Consider the following 22,442-nt stretch of genomic DNA (forward strand, 5'->3'; position numbering starts at 1 on the left):
TCCACATATCTCCCACAGCCACCAGTCAGTGCTAAAAGTCCTTTGTCAACAAATCTCAGATCAGTTACAGAGACAGATGAGCCAGAGGTGAAGGGTTAGCAGTAAACAGGAAGATATTTGTCCAAAGAAGAGAAGCAGCTTTGCCACATCAAGCGCCTCTGATTCTTTTGATAGCGTTATAAATATATGTGTGCAATGGCTTCTTATCCAGCAAACAGCAGAAGTAATATACGTGTCCTTGCTTATAAACTGCATGCCTCATTATGGGGTTGTTGAAAAGTGCTTTTTCAGCACATCCTAAGACCTGATCTGCACAAGGTGCAAAAGTCTAAAATGCATCTGAAAATAGTTGTTTTTTCATATGATTGTCCTTGTATGGCTAATAAGACAGACTTGTCAGGGAGAACTAGAGACAAGAGGATGCATAGGAGGAAGGACAGAAAACAAAAGGATTGCAAAAGAGAAAATGACCTCTCTAAGTCGAGGTAGTTGGACTCTTGGCACTGATCCTGTGAGACGTTGAGAGGTGTCTCCTCCGTGGAAGGAATAATCCATTTAAGCCCAGGTCGCACGGCTGTGATTGATGTGCAAACAGAAGCAGCACTTAATAACCTCTATCATGCTGGGTGACCTCGTGGCCCACGGTGGGCACCAGTTTGTTTATGGGTGGTACCTCCGACACACTATCGGTGCAGAAATTCTGTTGTGGCTAATGGGCCGGACTGAGGGATTGGACTGTCAGCGCAGTGTGATCTCTCATTTTTCTTTCCAAGCGTCTGAGGTACCCCCTGCACACCTCTACTACACCCAACCTCCCTGTTCTGCCATCATCTGTCAGTGGTGACTGAGTCTTCGGGAATATGGAGGCGTGAGAGAGGGTGTCAATTAGCATTAACTTTCCCTGACAAATCTGTTTGTCTCGCCACAATGGCCTTGGATAACTTGTTCCTGATTCCTCTGTGTCACGATGTTTGGGGCACAGAATTTGTTTTCGTGCTCCAGTTCAAGTGCAGAAATAGGTCAAGCACATGTACATAAGCATAGTACCTGCATGACCGTGAACGCATACTCAAAATGATGCACATTCAACAGAGACAGAAAGAGATTTCTTTTTTAGAAAAAAAATCACAGGCAAACATTGGGATCGGGGAGATGTGACTTCCACGCTAAAGAGCTTTTGTTTATATTGCTAAAATGGAAGCTGACCTTAAAGGTTATCTAAAATGCACAGAAAATGTCAGAACTCCCGACAAGAGAGCAGAGGCCCTTTCAGAATATGGCAGTACTCAGGGGGCACGCAGAGGACTCGGAGAACAACAACACAGCTCTGTGCTATCTATACTGTACTTCCTTTGAAAGTCCCTCCTCTATTTGCCCTCTGCTGTGTGAAGATCTTTAGTCTTAATCAGCTGTTGTTCTGTGGAGATCTAGTTATGGAAGCGCTAAGCTGTTTATTTATTAAACAGGCTGTTTAATTCCCCCCTCCCACTCCACTGCATGCTTGGCTCTGCACAGACCATCCTTTTGATGTGAGGGGGCTCCTGGTGGTGTGGTATGACAGGCTCCCACTGGCAGTGCAGCACACAGTAGCACAGCGAATGGCAATAAGTGGTGCCCTCGTCAGCGGCGCGCAGTACAAACAATGACCCCCCACCCCTCTCTCTCCCGTACATGTATTTGCACTACCTTTGTGCCACTACAGCTACTCTACTCCATATTTTTGCTTTTAACACAAAACACTGTATATAACCATTAGCTGATGCTCTTCACTATACTTCTTGACTTCAGCTTGTTATGTCATTTGTTACGTCACGAGAAGTCAGACACTCGTGTTTAAGCGGATAACATATATTTTGCAGGAAGAGGAAGGAGAGTGGACTAAAAAAAGAAGAAGCCCCTGTGAGATGTGTGCATCGGCAGGTGGAACGAAACATAACATCGCAGAAAAGATGTGTGTGTGTGTGTGTGAACTGCAAAAAAGTGACAGGGGGAATTTATTCAAAATCCCAAATGGGAAGTGTTCTATCAAGAGCATAATTAAACGTCTTGTGATTTATGAGCACGCTTTACTAAAGACTGGTCTTTATTAACACACATATGCAATAGCGCGTGTCAGGATAGCTCGCCACTCGGACTATCTTTTATCTATGCCCGGCAGTTTCAGCTAGTTTAATGAGCACTGCCAAAGTTTATCAGGCTCTATAATCAGTACTTTGCGTGTGTAGTATTTCAGAGTGCAACAGCTGGCAGTTAGTTATAGTCCAGGTTTGATAAAGGCAGAGGAGTAATGGCTTTGGTTGGAGAGAAAAACAATCACAAACAGATGTAAGGTACCCAGCATGTGGGCAGAGGCTTTTTTGATGTTCCCCAGGGGCTGCGGATGAATCATTTTATTTTTGCATACTGTCTACAGTTGGAAATCAAAACACAAAACTCAGACTACATCCTTAATTACTTTGTTTTTGATTAGATGTTTAAAAAAAACAAAGAATGTGGAAAGGTAGAGGCTTCTGTGCTTTCACTAACGGACTAGGACTCCATCAATAACTAACAGGTTTAATCAATAACCGAACTGTCATTTTTCATACAGAAACAGTTTCCAATCATAGTCGTGAAAACTAGCTCATCCGGTTTGATCTGTGTCTTCACATCACATGTGACATGTTTGTTCAGGACATGAAACGGCAGCACAAATCTCTGACATGTCAACTGGAAACGAGTCAGAACCGCCCGAGTATAATCACAGCTGAATGCACCTCACAAGCGTCTGCACAGATGATTTTCAGGGTATGTTTTACCAGCTGAATGCACTCTGTTTGCAAGTTATGGCAAATATTCTAGCACTGTAGAGACATGTGCCGCTGAAATGCACAGCAAATCACAAATAAGGTGCTCAACTGTCACTGATTATCAACATTTTATCATTTTCTTTATGAGCTGTGACCGAATAGTTGCACCGACACACATGTGCACTACAGTCCAGTCCCTAGCTTTTAATTAAATCCAGTCAGTGGCTGTTGATGCTTCTCTTACAGTTTGAGATACGGCTTCACATGTCTGCATTTTAAATAAAAAACCAGCATCAGGTCTTAATAGCACACTCAAGTAGCTCAGATGTGTCTGTGCTTATCTACACCAATGATGTTGTTAAAAAAAATCATTTTAAATTAAATTCACACAGTGACACAGCTGTGGAAGCAAGCTGCAGTAGGTTTAGTAAATTAGGTAGCTTTTATGTAGCTTCATTAGAACAACAACAGCTGCATAGGTGTATATAATAAATCTGAGCGAGGTCAACCACATGAAGAATAGTACAGAAAGCACCGGAAATATAACTCCCCGACGTAAAATGGACAAAAGACAAGTATCATCTAAAATGATCTGAATTACCGAGGAACGTGAAAGGAATTATCCACCCTTTGGTCTCATAAATGTTAATTATCTGGTTTTCTTCGCTGTTTTCAGAAGAAGGTTTCGAGGGCTTTTGAAACTTTTGTTAGTTTTGCTTTCTGTGGAAAAGGATTCGAGTTCAATATGTCACTTTTGAATTCGCATTACACTCGGCACGTGGACATAATAAATGCTGTGTTGTACATATCTTGAGGAAACAGTGTTTGTAAAATTGGCAGCACCTCGTCTTGTGAAATGATCAGAGGCACTTATCGACTCTCATGAGATCCCTGCCTAAAGAAGTATAGACCCAGAATCATTTATCAGTTGTTGCCTCGCACATTTTTTTAATATTGGCAGAATACTGTAGGTATCTGCAATTACGCATAACTGGCTGCTTATGTGGAACTACATTGCTGCTAATAGTCAGCTGCAAACAACAGAAATTAGCATGTTAATTAATCCTTACACATTTGGCACCTACTGCAAGTATTGGAGCTGTATGCAAATTCATAAACTGTACAGTGTACGGTGTGGGATAAAAACAGGCAATTTAAATGATCAAAAGAGTCAAAGAATCAACATGTTTTCTTGCATTTAACTTTTTTTTATCTTCAAAACTCAAAAATTCTGTTCATATCAACAAGTCTGGTTTCTTTTCAGTGTGACTTTAAGTGTAATGAGCACATCAGCTCTCTGCCAGCAATGCCTTGCAGCTTATTTGGCTTGATCTCATGAGGGTGCATAAGCAGTATTCAGGCATTTTGTTCACCTTCTTCTACGTCCTGCCTTTGTGCAACATGGTTTAAGGTGAACTTGTCGGTATATTTAGTATTTATATCTAAGTAACCTCCTGCCCTATGTGCATCATTTTAAAATATTCAGCCACAAACTGGGGAATATGAGCAGCTTGTTATCATTGAGTTGCACTGAAAGAACAAAGCAAATGGATAAAAACAGAAATAAAAGAAGGGAGACTGAGCTTACCGTAGATGCCTGTGGATATACATGGGAAGGCCTGCGCAAAGAGAGAGAGAGATGGAGAAAACAATCAGCATGATCACACAAATTAAGACAAAAGTAACTCCTCTCAGTCGCTTTGAAGCCAAACGTTTAATTTTGCAGCAGAGGAATTCAAACGTCATCTACTGAAATAAAATGTTGCACGACTGCACCCATCTGCATTAAACTGTAACTATTGTCAGGCATCTACTGTACACTTGTATGATTGCCATTTACCGCGTCTGCTTCACTTGTTTATTCCCAGGAGCAGCAATTTACACTAACGTTTGACGAATTCCCTGCAGTGACGATGCAGAAGTGTGTCTTAAACCATATTCCAGCTTCAATGCAAGATGCACAAATACAAATACTGAAGTGAAAAAGAACATTTTCCCAGGACTCTGTGAAGTCCTGGGAAAAACTACAATACAACACAAGATTCAATAATTTGTTTGGGCATTGACTGGCCTATTACAATACCCTGATTCTTTTCTTTTTCAGCCATTCTGTTGTTGCTGGGCTTTGGACGACACTTCGAATACTGGCCAAGCTTTAACTGTTGGATAATTATCCTCACGTGTGAAAACGTTGGTGTCCAGAGTTCATGGCTGACTCAAAGACCACAAGAGGCCTAAATCCTGTGGCTGCAGAATAAGCCCAAATCATCACCCCTCCATCACTGTGCTTGACCGTTGGTATGATGTGTTTGTGCTGATATGTTGGGTTTGATTTTGGCCAGAAATGATGTTGTGCATTATGACCAACAGCTCCACATTTTCCCTGTCATACTGCAATGCTCTTTTTAGAGAAAAGACAACCCTCCACCTGACAGCCCTGCCAAACAAACCATACTTCTTCAGCTTTTTTGTAATTGTTCTGTCATGAACTTTAATATTTAACATGCTATCTGGGGACTGTAGAGCCTAAGATGCACTGCACAGCCTGACCTTGGGATGAATCTGCTAGGACGACCAGTCCTGGGAAGATTGTGTTAACAGACATCTGAATGCTCCAGACCAGCAAACTACCAAAGCACATTGCTGCTATTTACCCACTTTATTCCTACAGAAGATTAAGGATATACTTAATTTTTCACAGAACTGCATAGATACACAATATACTTTTTGTTAGCATCCAAATAAAAGCTTATCAAACATCCCTCTTTAACCACATATTTTATGTGACTGTTATACCAATCACTGCATTATAATGCATGTATTATATGTATACTTGATGGCCAGTATAGCTCATGATGGAACAGTGGATTTCACACCTTATTAATCATGACTATCCAAATGAGATCGACCTTGTCTGTCACTTACTTTTAGTGTCTAAGGTTTAAGTGTCTTTGATTTCAATACACAGTCTGTGACTCACAGACAAACAAACTTTATTGTGAGTAAAAATACAAACTGCCAGCAGTGACTCAGTTGTGTTAAAGTAGCAACAAGGGCATCCCAGCAGGAGGTTTTTTTAGTGCATGATGATAAAGCTAAACACAAAATCCCAGTAATCGCTGCCACATTTGGATCAATAGCACAAATCAATAATATAGCAGCCACCAAACTGCAGGAAAGCACATACACCAAACAAAAGAGACATGTGGAGAATGAGAAGAAGGATAAATAGAATTATCTTCATGACCCAAAGAGCCAAAACCAACACATATTTATTTATGGACGTCTTTTCCAAAAAGATTATAAAAAGTAACCACCTTGTAATAGTTCTGGCTTTGCAGCACTTTGCAGCAGACATATTATTCAAGCATGGCTTTAAAGCTGAAAATAGTTTCATTACTCTTTACTTCTGTGAGCTAATATATTATGATACATAGGCCTTGCTATAAGCTCCCCTATTTCACATTCATCTTTTTAAGTATATTAATAAACACTAAAGAGAAAGAATTTTTTTCAAAGGTCCCATTTGTCCTCAAAACAAGCTGAATACGTGCTTTAGTTCTTGCATTCATCAAAAGGCGTGGCTACAACATTAATATAATAAGATGACAAATGAAGAAAAAAAAAGGAAAATGTTTCCTCTAGCAGCTCATAAAGCTGGATGAATATAGAACAACAAAACAGCAAGGAGATTAATCAAAGAATAACACCCGTACGTCAAGTTCTCTCAGTGCCAAAACTAAGCCCAACAGTTTGCTTTTCTCACACTGACCCTGTCAAGTTGCATTTAGAAACAGGCTGTTTATATTAGCTGTGCCAAGATCGCTTCGTTTTAGAAATGAAAACACGATTAATAGATCTGAAAGAGAACGAACCATACATGTCTCCTCATAGAGCGATTATACAAATGCGTTAATCAACGCATTAATCTTCGAGCCGTTTCAACGTATAACATTAAGAAAGCAAATAATTAATTACAAGGACAAAAAAGATATTCAAACTTTTTTTGAAAGCATCACAACCTGTGACTCTAGCTTTGAAATTCAATAGTCTGTTTTTCCTTGGTTTAGGTTAAGAGGAAAGACTCTGTTTGCATTCTTATTTACCAGTTTTCAGGTTCCGCCTGTCAAGGTAAATCTTTCTTCTGTGGGCTGATTTAAATCTTTTACTGATGCTTTGACCTTTCCAGATGACTGTCTGGGTCTGACACAAACCACAGATGATGAAGCGTGGAAAAGCATGGCCGTTTTTAGCCCTGTGCCAGGCTCAGACCATGGCACACGCAGAGGCATACTGAGATTAAAAGTGCAAAACTGTCACATATATCCTAACACAACAAACAATATTTCAAAGAATTACTGCGTGCAAATAGGATTACTTATAATAGACTGACTCATTAGAGGCACGGAAAATCAGACTATCTCAATTATAAAAATTGATGACACTTTTACATATAGGCAATAGTCTATTGAAGCTGGAATCTAAATTACCCCAGCAGAAGAAAACGATATGAAGGACTATCATAATAAGGAAAGTTACTTCCTGTCAGTCAGCCAAGGTGATCCTGAGCCAGAAGCCTCGTTATCCTCTCTCAGCTTAAAGGCCAAAGTGTCAGTCACCTGACGTGGAACTTCTGCTCCGATTGCACCTTTAACATATAACAGGCTGTGGGAGTGACGGCCTATCAGCGTAATCAATTAAAATCCTTTTTATTAGTTCCTTGGCTGATCCATTAAAGGACTATTGATCACGCTGGTGTGAAATTGCACCAGGTAATCACATAATGGGATGCTGTCAAAATGTGACACCGCTGTGACACATTCATTTACTTGTTTGAAGGGCATTTGATTGCAAGAGGGAAAAGTAGTACACAGTAATGTGGAAAGGTTTTAAGCACTTTACGAGGGTTAGATTCATATTCATCACTCAGCAACGTCAGGGAGTTGCCTAATCGGTCCAAAAATCAATCAGTAGCTCGACAATGTCCCCAAGCATGCAGCCGGAGTGTTTTCTCAGATTCTCAAGGATCTCGAGGATGACATGGAGAGACAAACATACAAAATATCTGTCAAATATTGTACCTCGAAACACTGCAGCCAGTGCCCAGAAAAGAATTAGAGCTGTTTTCAAGGTAAAGCAAACACTTAAACTACTAAATGTCTGTTACCTGTTACCTGTATACAGATTTAATCTGCTTTAGTAACATATCAGTCAAATTAATGCAGAGTGATGATTATGGCGAGAACCTTAGATGAAAATGAAATGTTACAACGTGTCTGTGATGGTTCTCAGTCATCCAGGTCATCGTAGTCTAAAGAGCGTCTGGACTTCTTTAGGTTTCTTGAAGACGTTTCACTTCTCATCTGAGAAGCTTCTTCAGTTCTAAGAGCAACTGGTGGAGAGTCCCAGATTTTAAGCCCTATGGGAGTGTCCCCAAGAGGGTCATGGACTCCGTATTGATCCTCTACTTAATCACACAAGCCAAGGTGTGAAAACGAGTGTGGGTCACAATCAGCCAAGGTTTCAGCTCACTGTGAAACCTAGCCCCACCCTATCATGTGATTTACTGGGGTCAAATGGCCCAGGATGTGAGTGGGCGTTAAGGCATTTGGGAAGGGATCTCAAAACTGGATTATAGATTGCAGACACTTGGTGTCATAAGCCACCATCCCTGTTCAAAGATGTTCACAGTGAACATACATGGCTTCTTTCACCCCTCTTTCAAACCATCTGTCCTCTCTGTCCAAAATGTGAACATTGGCATTCTCGAAAAAGTGACTTCTAGTTTGAATGTTACAACATTCAAACTTCAGTTAGGTTTCATTTTTAAGCATCCCTCTGAAGGACACAGAGAAATGGTTCTGCAAAATGAAGGGCTTGTCTTTTTACAACTGCATTACATTAGCAATGAACAAAGAGCTCCTGACATGAGCTGCTGGTCACGTTCTTGATCAAGCTTAATTTAAGTTGTGATGAATTTTCAACCACCAAGCAGATGCAGTTGATACAAGCCACCTTATTTCATAAGGCGATAATTTAATTGATGTTTTTAGATCATAATATACATTAATTTAAGAAGGCATTTCAAAACCAGGTGACAGAGGATGCTAAGAGGAGTGACCAGCAGTTGAAGTACTTTGACAGAAATTTCAAGCAACAATTTTCTGTAAAATGAATTAAATGCAAATCTGTCATTTGTCAACACAAACAAACAAACGAACAAAAACCTGAACATTTAAATCAATGACAAAACAGATTTCATTATATCCGTATTCTACTCATTCTGTTAATTATTTTGAACATGTTACAATGTTAAAGAGTGCTTTACCATAAACACTCAAATTTAGAGAGCACAGGACAACGTGGTGATCAAGCAAAATACCTTAAATAGCCATCAGCATCACGTCCATAAAAATTCATCTAGTTACACTAAATTGGTCGCTCTTTGCTACTGTAGTGCAATTTTTGCAGTGAGACAGATGATAATGCAGTCTGACATTTACAACTATTATTTTAATTGTGGAATCTGCAAAGTACAGTGAATACAAGGTTCTTGATATTTTAAATGGTAGCTTTACCATGCCCATGCATGCATTTTGAATTGAAAATATTTCAGAGAACGGTAGAAGAGATAAGGAAGAGCACGCTGAGCAGCAGGAAACACTAAGCGTACATATGAAGGTGCAACAGCGGGAACCAAGTAACATAAAGAGAAAGGTCAATACTGTGATGATGTCATTGTTAATGCACATTATAAGACTTTGTCAGCAAAAATCATGCTGAAGCTCAATCTACTTTATATGGATCTATCAGGCAGTAAGCGTGCAATGTAATATTTAAAACCAGTTTACTTTTATTTTTCACTAACCAAAGATATTTCATAGATTTTATATAAACTCTTTAAGAACAACAGCCCCTCAAAATGCTTCTGCACATAATACTCTATAGTATCACATATAGCAGTAGTGCTTTTAAAGACAGAAAAGAAATGACGGGCAGAATTTAAGCCAAAATCACACTAAATGCAACAAAGTTGCTGCAGTAGTTTTCAGAGGCAAACCAGAGAGTGCAGCAATGTAAGAATAGTAAAGCCCAACCCACTTCTCATCTCCTTTCCTCATCAACCCTGGGCCACCATTGACGACATTTTTGCATACATACTTTTATATCTGCTTACACTGAATAAGGTCTAATGTTAATTAGGGCCGTCAGCACTATATTTGCAGTCATGACCTATGATTTGTTGTTTAGGTTATTATTTCTATCTCTGGCTGCTCATTAGAAATGAGTCAGCGTGTACGCCTGCACCCTGGTATGGGGCTATAGCTGACATGTAGGCTTGTTGCTGATTTTCTTTGCTCAGAGTGTTCAGAAATTGGTCACCAGGGAAATTACTCTGTTGCCAGGGCTCCTCCCTAATCTATCACATCACTTTAAAGTGGAGCACCTTTCCTCTCAGTATTTCCACACACTTATTTGGTTCAAAATGCATTACATACAGCACAGAATGAATAAAGTGTGCAATGTTTTCAAGGAAAAAAACCAATTAATTTGGACCTTTGGTGTTACGTATAACTCAAATGCACTGACAAATATCTGCATGTTTACAGAGACTGCATTTTCATTTTAAAACTGACACAACAAAGCTTATTAATGCATGATTTATTGAGTGCATATTGTGACTAGAGTTTACCAAATATAGCGCTCATAAAACTTAGTCACTGTTACCGCTAAGTTTGATGGCCTGCAGCTTTTTATCATTTGTTAAACAGCAGGAAATGGCACAATAAAGATAGTTCAACCTGTGGCAAAATGCTGTTGCGTTGCTGTATCTGCTGCAGGCACTTCACAGTAGCCAGGAGCAGACAGGTTAATGGAGAGAAAAGCATGCATGGCCACAGTGACCGCAGGATCCTGCCGGGGGAGCACCTCGTCTCGGCTGGCTGAGTAAATAGCACTGGACCCGGGGTGCTGCCCCAGTAGGTAGGAGCCTCCTAGCCTGTTTGCAGATGGAAGGTATGCTTATAAATCACAGCAGCATGGGGAGATCTTGCGCAAATGTGACCACAAGTATGTTATTATTCACCAGTGATGCCACAGTGTGGGCTCACATCAGGGCATCAAAAACAGGAATCCAACAGAATCCTCTTTGTTGACTGCTGTAATTCTTTAAGCATGTAGGTCATGCCTGGTTTTTCAGTTTCACGAATTGGCTACCTGCTGCTGCAGAAAGGAACATGCCACAGTTACAGATCAGGATATTTAAATATGACACATTAACACCCTTTTATTCTGCATAATACCACAGTCAATACTCTGTGTCATTATGCTAAATGGACGATGGAGAAATGCAGAGGCTAGGAAACCTGGCACCTAATGGCCCGGTTCCCACCACCAGTTTTAATATGTGCCAAGATCAAATACAACTATTATCACAATTACATCTGTCCATTAAGGTCTCAGCATCATTGGCTGTGTAGGGAATTACTCGCGAGCCAGGATGGACCTTTGCTACTCAGGGGATGAATTCACTTCCCAGGTAGAGTTTCAGGAACGGCACGCTCGCTTTTAGGTGCCACTGATGGAAAGCACGTGTGCAAAATCCAGGAGTGACTATGGCAATTTCAGCTCCTCCGATGAACAGCTGTAAGGGTGGGGATAATGAAACTCGGAACATAAAATGACCGTTTTATGTTCCTGCTGTGTGGACATTTGACGTGTTTGCGTGATCACAAATTGTTACGGTGTCTGCGAAGAAATGCCATGAATCAGCCTTCAGGTAGAGCATCCGTATTGTTACAAACAGAACAGAACATCTCTTTCCTCCTTGAAGGTCCTGCCAGCAATAAATACAAAACTGTGCTGCCTCAAAGCATTTTCTATGTCTTAAGAAATATTAGGTAACATTTAACAAAAACAGAAATGAAAATATAGACCTTTAGAAGAGTAGTTATCACAATGTTTTTTCTTCAAATTCAGATCCATCTATTTTTTTGTGCAAATGTGAGTCCAAAGGAGCAAAGAAACAAAAAGTGGAATCACTGACAGCCGTTATCATTTTAAAGTATACTTGAGATATACTTCAGTACCCTAAATATTTGCATTTTATTATTGACTCCCCAGCCTATATGGACATAATTATATTACAAAAATAATATACTATAATATATACAAAAGTACATTCTTTATTTTCAGTTCAATAGAATGACTCATCCTCATCACATCCCTTCTCACTGTTACTATAAAAGAAATCTGTAGCTTATTTGCTCAAGCCGTGTTTACTCCAGACACGAGGAAAAGTGGGCTTAGAAAGTTTACAAGTGAGCCCTTAAGCACTTGCTAATGGTACAGCGGGACAATCCCGAGTCCTCGCTGACTTAACTAAACACAGATTCGGAAGTAAACAACGGCACACTTTGGGATTGGATCAATGGTAGATCGTAGCTGGACATAATTAACTTTCTTTGGATATAATGGAGCTCAGGCTGCTCTATGATTACCTTCACTGCGCTCACTTCCACAGCACTGATCCCATCTGCACGTGCAAAGGATGCAGTGTTACAGGAGAAGAAAGGCAGGCTGCAGCGTGTCTGTCAGCCAAACAATGACAGTGCTGAGATGGCTGGGCAGAAAAAAGGTGTAAATGCTTCAGCCTTTGGACGGTGCAGAGCAGTGAGGCAAATACACAGAGATGCCGAACTGATGGCTTCTTGATTCATTGATCCATGACCAGCTTGTATGGTTGATCGAGCACAGTTTACCCTGAAGCCTACAGTGCAAAGGTACACAAAGAAGGTGTTTTTTAATACAATTCGATCATGCACTAATAACTATAAAACAACTTTAAAACATTTACAGCTACACTCTATAAGTTGACACGCTTCAAAGATTAAAAATATACATATTGTATTCTGAACTAGTGCAGCGAAAATACAGCAGGAAACTGTTCTCTTTTATTTCTCGTTTCATAGTGAGTTTTCACAGGAAAAGTGTCAACTCGTGACAATGATCCTGTCAGTGTCAAGTGGGAACATGATGTGAATCTGAGCTGAAGGTGCATGCAATCAGACGTCGGCTTGTATTTATGTATGAGGCCTCCTGCTCAGGATTAGCTGAAATTATATCACTGGCCACTGAGCAACAGAGAGGCAAAGACAAAGGGAAGAAATTCACATCTGTGAGAAAAACTGACCTTTACATGACCTGCACACGGCTGACAGAATTCAAATGAGTGTAGGTGAGAACCATGTCAAGTAAACTCAGAAGCAAAATGCATTCCTGCTGCTCCACTATACCTCCTCTGTACAGCTGCAGGCAGACTTCTTCTTGGATATATTCAGTTTTTTAAAGTTATATGATATTGATTAAATTATCATGCTTGTGGTGGGTGAAATCAAGACTGCTGTGAAAAGCTGAGAAAGTCCGACTCGGACTCGGATTGACAGCCGGAGAATAGAGTTGTGGCTTCGTTCTCCATAGAGCAGTAAATTCATAAATAGCAGCTTGTGGTATTACACTAGTTTACAGTCAAAATGCATTTGAAATGACTGTATATCAAGCATACAATAATCTGGCTTGAATGTTAAGAAAGGGGTGGGCAGGCAGACTAATCTCAAGCAATTCTTGACTGACTGTAAAGGATGCCCATTCACACCCAGTTAGTCTAGCCAGTACCAGTCGCTCAAGCCAGTAAACACAGAAACCAACATGAGCATCTGAGAACTGATCCACTCTGATCACTGATCACTGATCCATCAATTGCTCATTTACACAGCTTAATGACTGCCTACAAAGACAAATACTTGGAACAAATTGTTCCGCAAGCCATAAAGTAAACAAAAAGTCCTACAAAAAGAAAACGCCTCCGCTTGGTTTAGCCCAGTGACCTCAAGCATGACATCACCAAGTCCACAGAAGTCAGGAAATGCCAGGTAGGCTCCTTTCCTAACCTTTGACCTGAGTATGAGTAACAGGAAGTAAGAACAAAGGAACAAACAGTATTTAAGTTTGAAGCATAATAAAAGAAACGTTGACAACATATGGCTGCACATTTGTTTTAACCTGCTAAACTGCTTTCATGCAACAAAATGCTAACACAAACAAACCGGGGATGGTAAGTGAAGTGGTGTTACCTTAGCAATGGCAAATCAGAGCATGTGTGCAAAAAGCAATATGCTGTGATGTGTAAAATTAACATGCACAAAGCAAGCAGTGAGTATGAAAGTGCTCACCCACTCGTCACATCAAGACTTACTAATTTTGGGTTACTGAACTGAAATTGATGGTTGGCTGTAGTTTGTATGTTATGCTGCTAGGTCAGTCCTGATGCCAAACGTTCTTCATTGACACTACAAATGACTAAAACACATTTTGAGCCCAGAATATTGGCAAGAAAAGCCTGAATGGGGGCAGGTGCTAATTTTCGAAGCGCCACTCTTCCTAAACTATTCATCCAATTTTGATTGCATCATCGAAAAAGCAGCTTGTGTAAAAAGCGGTTGTCAACTTTCTTCTTTTACTTGGATGGATGTAGCGAAGGAAGACATGCAGAGAGTTGGTGTGACAAAAGAGGATCTTAGGGATGGGATGAGATGGAAGTAGATAATCCGCTGTGGCGACCCCCTAAAGAGAGCAGCCGAAAGAAGAACGTGCTGCTGAATGTACCGTCAATCACATTCAGCAGAACTTGCACAAGTAAATGCCTGAACTGTTCACACTTACTCTATGGGTACCCCATGCAGACTGGAGGAGCCAGCGATTGAACCACCAAACTTCTGATTAGTAGAAGACCTGCTCTACCTGCTCTTCCTGATCTTGCAGCCACGTCAAGTGATGACACAAACAGATCTACTTTCTTGACATCCTACCTAACACAACATCTTGATCTGACCTGGCAGTCTGGCCTCTAAATAAAGTCTGTGCAGTGTTTGTGCTGGAATAACCCTACTATGCTTTTTAATATTTCAGAATACGTCTTCTCTAGCTAAATAGACTATTTCAGATTTTTATGATGTTACATAATGAAGAAAGCTAAAAAATCACTGCATGAAGCGATCAGAAACAGATGAGAAGGTTACAATTTAGGATTAAAACAAACTGAAACAGCGTCCATAAAATGTAAAAAGTGAAATATCTTAAAATGCCCAATAAGCTATTTTAATTATCATACTTGGAATCAGCTCATAGATATTTTAACTTCAAAGCAGATAACATCAGAAAAACTGTTAACTAATGTTATTTACTGGAAAGCTAACACTTAGACTGTTGTTAGAGGCAGAGCAGAGCACATTTTAAAGCAAAAACTTGTATATTTTCTATCTGTCTGGTTGTCCTGTACGAATAATCAATCAATCAAACACTGCATAAATAGTGGAAATTAACATACACCAGTTTAGTTCTACTACTAGAAATAATGCTGCAAAAGCAAATACTGCCCCAAATTTACACTGTGAGCCACTAAGGTATCAAAAATCTGCAGCTTCTGTTTGAATGCAGGTTTTTATTTGACAATTTATAGTATCTAACATCCGCTTCCTTTAAAGCCTTGAACTTTGCTTTGATTACAATCCTTAGCCTGACATAATTATGATGATCTTATGAAATTTTTATTGTATTTAGCACAAGAGGCATGACATTATAAACCAAAGAGGCATTTTGATTGAATCCTGAGATTGGAGGAAAGAAAGTGATAAATAGAGGAAAATGTATTTGTGGTAATTTTGTGCATCATGTTTGATTTGAATATTTGAGCCTCAGCGCCGAGCAGAGCATAAGACATCATTCAAAATGCCTCGGGGCCTCTAAAGCCTGTGAATATTTCAGCAAGAGCTTAAGATATGTAGAGCATGCGTGCGTGGTGTTTAGCATTAGGAGTCATTTGCATTTTGGTGGGTTAAATTACAGGTGGTCATAAAGAAAGTGATCAAAGACATGAATAGGAGGATTCTGTCTGAATCTATCAAGCTGCTGTTTCATGGGGTATCTCAAAGAGAGAGAGCCTCTGAAATACTGAAGATAAAACGACGCTAAAGGAACAAGCCAAGCCATATATCCTATGAAAGGTAAAACCGGAGCATACATGGATTTTCAAATATCCATACCCCGTGTCAAACTGTCTCAGTCGAGATTAGCAGCATATGGAGCTAGAAGGTTAGTATTATCAGTAATCCTAAAATATAGCTCGTGATTTGTACCGTAAGAACAGATGATTCCCAAGTGGCTGATCTAAACGAACAGTAAAACAATCAGCGAGCATTTTTCAAGAGACACTAATTTCCATTCACAAATCAACTTCAATAGCACATTTAATCAGGGAAAGGAAGGGGAGGGAGGGTGCTGGTCATGGAGAGTGAAAGCCAGCCTATGGTACCCTTCCAATGTAAGGCTACTAATTAAACATTTTTCCTTTCAAGCCGCCCTTCAACATTTCAAAAGCACCATATCAAAGTGGCTTCAAAGTCAAAATCCCACTCTGAATTTTGAGTTGACAGAACGGCACGAATATGAAGACTGTATGCCCCCTGTCTTTGTGCCAGGACCAATGTGAAACTAAAATCACATCAGCTGCAGCATGCATACTAATGGCCCGGTCACACTCAGGCTGTGTCCAGTTACAGGAGCCCCAAACCCACCCAAGTACATTCAACCACGTTACTTTGCCACCGTCAACACAGGAATGATTGCTCGGTTGAAATCAACCCCTTTTGTTGCCCTGCATTATTTACAGTAGTAAAGGGTCACCTACTGCGTGGCTGAACTGTACACTGGTTTTTAAGGGAGTCAGTGTTACGAGATAACACACAGAATGAACAATAGCGTGTGGTCAGCGGGGTGGCAAAAATGTGGTTGATGTGAAAATAGAGATTAGGCATAGCTGTGCACCAGCAGTCACCCAGAATCAAGGAGGGACTGTCACTGAAGGAGCTGACATCGGGAGTGACTACACCAGATAATAACTGAATACAGCATTTAGGCCATTTCCACCGTTAAAATATAACTAAGTAGTATTTTCCCAGCAAGGCAACCGTATTAAAGAAGCATCAAACAAAGCGGTTTCACTTCTATATCTATTTTCCTTAAGATAATGAGATAAGTTTGTTTATATAAAATCACCTTTGGGAATTATTTAAGGCTTCTATGCTTAATTAAGAAGCTCTGTGATTCATTTTTGTTGGATTACTCTATTAAGTTTCTAAATGTATAAAATAGTAAAGCTAAGTGAAATATTACCCAGATGAATCAAGCAAAGAATCATAACATATGATAAAAGAGGCCATAACCACACTCCCCACAGCACTATATACAGAATAAAAACTAACATTCATTAAAAGACCCAACCTCATTAACTGCAAATCGAATTGCACACTCCGCCCTGGTGTAGCACTGACCCCTCGGAAGCACAGTAAATACATAATTATTATTGAATCAGGGGGACACGTTTTCCAATTAGAAGAGTGAATGTTTGTCTTTTTTCCTGTGTACGTTACGGCAACGCATGTGACGTAAGACGGGGTTAAGTCTGTTTCTTCCGATTTCTTCATTGGCCTTGTGCTTTAGGAATAATTACTCAAAGACTCAAAGCAAGCAGCGTTTTTTGTTTTTTTTCAGCTGGGATTTTAATGGACTTAATGAACTCCCTTTGTTAACAGAAGCTCAGGGTGCTCTGTGATTGCCTTCATCGTGCACAGTTCCGCAACACTTGATATCTCGTCTCATTTGCTCCAGTGATACATAGCCTGTGTGAACTCCGGTGATGCAATATTGTGAAGGAATAAAAGACAGGCGGCAACATGTTTGTGAGCCAAGGTAGACCGGAGCGAGATGAATAGGCATTAGAAAAAGATGCATAGCGGCAGACAGATAACCAGTACCCAGGATAACTGGAAAGATTTTTTGTTCTTTTTTTCTAGCCGTTTCCCTCTGCTGCCACGGATTGTGCTTGGGTAGGCTAAACATGCGACTGATCTATCTCCCCACTGAATGTGCAGGGATGAAATTGATATCGATCTCCTACATGGTGCTTGATAAATCCGCAAATAAATCCTACAAAAAAAATAAGAATAATAATCTCAACATGTTAAAGTTTCCTTTAATGTATGCAGAGACTAAGCTATGAAATTGGCAGAAAATGAAACGTATAAAGCCTGTGTTTAATTAAACAGTTAATCTCAAAATTAATTTGCTCATTTGAGATCCATTCGCTAAAATCTAAGATTTCAGTATCACACATGCAGTCAGGGAATCCACAAGAAGCATATCAGTGCTGTGGTTTGAGTATGAAAACCTGTTTATCCATGTAGTTCATGGGCAGACTAGGCCCCAGCAGCGCACGTTCGTTTTAAGCTCCCACAACATTAAGCCATAAATCTGAGCTTGCCCAGAGGTAAGAGCAACCAACACTAATTAACAGCAGCGGTATGAGAGGTCAAGGCCTATGTCGTTTTAGCGTGAGAAAACATTATTTTTCAATTTATAGTATATGCGCTGGCCTGGTACGCTTTAAGTAATAAAGCTTGCAGTAGTGTGGGCATGAACACTAATGTATTTGCTTTACTGTATACTAAAGGGTGCGTGTCTCTAAAGTAAATTAATTCCAGCAGTATGAACATAAGTGCTTTCAAATGAGGTGGCTAAATTGTCCTTATAGAAATGACACCTTAGATACAAGAGCCACCTCAGGGAATGTCCATAAAGCCAGATTGCTGATACAAACTAACGCTCAATTTAGGCACACAGCTCAGAATCGGTTTTCAATGAATATGTCTAGCCCTTAAAAGGACTTTGGTCCAAGGACATAGTAAGCTCTGAGGAGGTCAGCTCTCCCTCTGTGCAGACCTGTGGGCCATTCTCTCACACTTTGATCTGGGCTCTGATGATGCTGTGGCAGGCACAGACTCAGGAGTAGAAGGATTAGGGACAGGAGGGACATGGAGAGTGACAGCTTGCTTTGTATTCATTTTATCCCTTATTTTGGGCATAACGTCAGACAGCATGCATACCGATAGCTTCTCTGAGGTGTTTCTTTTTTTAGCTATCAAATCCTCAACCCCTTAAAAGAGAGATCAAAGGCGAGGCAGGCTCATTGATAACTGTATAATGGCTCACTTTGAGAGAACAGGATTTTTGCTAAGATGGGCGCGTGGTGGAAACTGCAAACTATTAGTCATGCTGTCGGCTCATTTCCATATGTGTTTTATTGTCTCGTGAGCAAAGGCTACTGCACCTATTCACATTTATCGCACTCGTGGTAGATCTAATGATATTCGTACCTACGGCAAAAACAAAGGGCCTTGTATCTCATTGTCGCTGTATGAAATACGCCTTGAAAGGTGACAACAATAATACACGTTTCATTTTATGCGTCTCTTTGATGAGCCTATAGCACCTCTGCTTGCCTGGGAACATGGAGCTACATAAAAGCACAGCTTTCTCAGAAATTACTGTTATTACTGGCTGAATAACAGTTCACTAACTCACAGAGCTTACACAAGATCTACAAACAGTAAGTTCATATACGTGTTTTTTTTCCATTTTTCTTTTGTTTTTTTTACAGTGTCACAGCAGTGTCGGCGATGTGTGCGAGGCCAAATTCATAGTTTAACATGAAACTAAAATAACATTTATTGCAAATTTAATTTCTTCATTTTTAGTTAATGACACTTTAAGATATAAGCCACAGTTTGAGTATAAAGTGATCACATTAATATTGTAGCATAGCAGGCGTCATATTGCATTATGCATCAAGAAATGTCGCTCTCCTTTATTTGATGCCAGCTGCCAAAATAAAAAATCCAATAATGCTAAATAATATTAGCTTTCCTTGGAGCTTCTCTGTGAGATTATACACAAAGTCCCACCTGATATCACTGTGTGTTGTTAAAGCCACAGTAAAGAGAGTTTTACGACTACCATTTCATTGTAATATCGAAAAGAAAAGTATTTTCAGTGGGACTACAATTTAGGTGGGGGACTCGTCCTACTCTTGCCTTTTCCCTGACTCGTGCTTTTTGAGAACTTTGCAGGATAGACACCGGGTGTTTTAGATGTAAACACGGCATGAAAGTGATTGTGGTGGAATGAACTGCACTGAGGATACCCTTCAGACCTTGTCTCATCCATTGTCCCCACATTTTTACTCATTGAAAACTGCACAGACACTGAACCCATCTGACATCTGAACACAGAGGTGTCTTCTTGCCAACCTCGAGGGGAGAAGATAATAAACTTGTCACGTAGCAAACTTCCTTTATTCATGACAGGTACAGGGATATTGGGGATCAACAGATGTGAAAGAATCGGTAGGAGTGCTCCCGAAGGCTTGTTGCCATCTTCAAGTAGTCCTGTCACTTTTACACTACAGTGCAGGATATGGATATAAAGTATGAGGCTATAAAAGCAGTGTTTTGAAACATTGGGGCGTTAGTGGATTTATTGAGTGTAAAAGCCTTTTGAAGGATTGCCTGTTCAAAGTATCTACCTTTAAACCCCAGAGGAGATTTATTTCACCAAGGATTCTGGCCTAATCAAAATCTGCCCACAGACAAGCTGGTTACAAGTTAGATAGCTTTCTACAAGCATGGTGACTCAGAGAAAATATACACTAATATACACATTCGGCACCGCAAATTATAGAGGGATATGAAGGAGTGAGGGGCTATTGTGTGACTGCATGAGGCGGTGGTCATCATTAAAGTGCTTAATAGACCATGACGCCTGTAGGACCTGACAGGCAAGCTGGGCAGAGTGGAGGTTCCAGAGAGAGGGTCACCTTCATGTAGAGACAGCTCTGTCACACTGGGGTCGTGAAGAGAGCCACTCTGCCACTGTGGCCTGGCTCAGACAATACATGTATATGGTCAGCCAAGCAGAACAACAAGTCCCCCGCCTCCTTCAGATTCCAACCAAAAAGAAACAGACCTGCAGAGAATTTAGGCCCTGGACAGAAATGCACTTCCAGCTGCTGCACAAGCTAACCGTGTAATTATTTATACCAGATATGTGCAAAAATATTGCTTCAAATAGTCTCCTAAATGGATTATAATCTACAATTTTTACCCCAATAGATTTTAGATAACTAGGTAACTATCCACTAGAAGTACAATTAGTACAAAATAGTGACTAAAACTGCCAAACTGTGGTAATATATTCTTGTTTAATTATACAGAGGTGGAGCATGGAGCTCATTTTAAGGTCGCTGGGTCAATGACACTCTCATTTCTGTCAGTGTAAAGAGGTTTAGCTACACATTGAATCCCCCAGATCTCTTGTTAGCGACAGGAATTTCAAATAGTATAACTCAGTTTTTCTACATACTAAAGAAATGTTGCTGTAGTAAATGAAAGGCATCTGCAGAACGACTCTTTGGGCTTAAATTGTAAGAAAAAAATGCGCTACAGAATAAGTTGTGGTAGCTCTTTCCGCAGTAATTATGAAACAGAAGGCTTTTGATAATAGAAATGTTTGTTTGAAGAAAATTACCCTTTTTATATTTAGTTTACTGTGAACACATTGTAAACAGACTTTTTACAGTAGATAATGAAAAGGCAGGAAACTCTCTCATTTTACTGTTTATGTATTGCTAAATTACTTATGTGTAGTATAAATGGCCATGCAGGAGATCTTGATCAGTAGGAAAAGCTGTAAAACATATTAAAAAACACTCCAAAATGTATCCAAAGCCATCCAGTGGGCTAGATTATAGTCTTTGACAGGGCTAATTCTGGCCCCTGAGCCTTATGTTTGATGCCCCAGATATAGAGCAAAATGCTAAAAAGGGTGGTAAAACCTGCCACACTAACATTAAGAGCAGTAGAGGACCTGCTGTCTAATGTATGTAGATGAAGATTCTTGTTAATCACAGTAAAATCTCAGAGCTGCATCGTAAAGAGTTGCTGTCTTGGTCTGAGCACAGGTGCATCCTCAAAATGAGTAGGAATAACGTCCAAAACGAAAGAGAGAGGACATGTTACTCAAGGTCACGGTGAATTGCAGAAGCATTGGCACTGCGGATTGATTAGGAGTACAGGGAGCAGCTGGCTGAGAGGAAACCGGAAGGTGACTGAAGGAATCACCAGGTGGCTCATGTGAATTATTACACTATCCTCCCAACTCTGCCTGCCTTCATAGCACACAATGCTGGTGTGAAGTGATCTTGTCACATGCAGTTTGCATCTGGACTGATCTGATCTGATTTCCACGCAAGGTAACGTCTAATGACGCCATGTACAATTTGGTGAGAAACTGGATTTGTGTCTCTGGTTTGATTCGAACTATATGGATAACTTTCCCCCCCACAAATGGCCAGAGGATAATAAAGCTAATTACAGTTTTCTAAATGTGGAGTTCATCATGAATATTGATAAAGAATTAATTAGTTGCTAAAAGTGGAAAACCATTTTCTCCACACCAAATACATCACATGTTTTTGGAGCAAAACTGCACTGGATCCCTCTAAAGGAAGTCTCACATTCGGCTACAAGAAATAATTTGACCAAACAATCCTGCCACTTGGGAAATATCATTTCTTTGAAAATCTAAAAGAGTGCATCTATTTTTAAATAATTTCTCTTAATCAGTAACTGGATGCAAGCACAAAAAAATCCCACAGCCCACTGATTAGTATTAAGTGTGAATCATAACATGGATAAGAGACTA

The 22,442-nt window shown here is 40.0% G+C and overlaps 1 protein-coding gene across 1 annotated transcript in view; it reads right to left on the reverse strand.

The window, feature by feature from the left end:
* The window catches only part of macrod2 (mono-ADP ribosylhydrolase 2), a 409,646-nt gene that overhangs the window by 94,352 nt on the left and 292,852 nt on the right, over positions 1–22,442 (reverse strand). Inside the window, exon 7 of the mRNA XM_006806942.3 lies at positions 4,378–4,408. Coding sequence (XP_006807005.2) covers positions 4,378–4,408 — 31 coding nt within the window. The remainder of the gene's footprint in view (positions 1–4,377; positions 4,409–22,442) is intronic.

This window comes from Neolamprologus brichardi, chromosome 13 (assembly GCF_056152115.1).
Source record: "Neolamprologus brichardi isolate AB-2024 chromosome 13, ASM5615211v1, whole genome shotgun sequence".
Lineage (NCBI taxonomy): Eukaryota > Metazoa > Chordata > Actinopteri > Cichliformes > Cichlidae > Neolamprologus > Neolamprologus brichardi.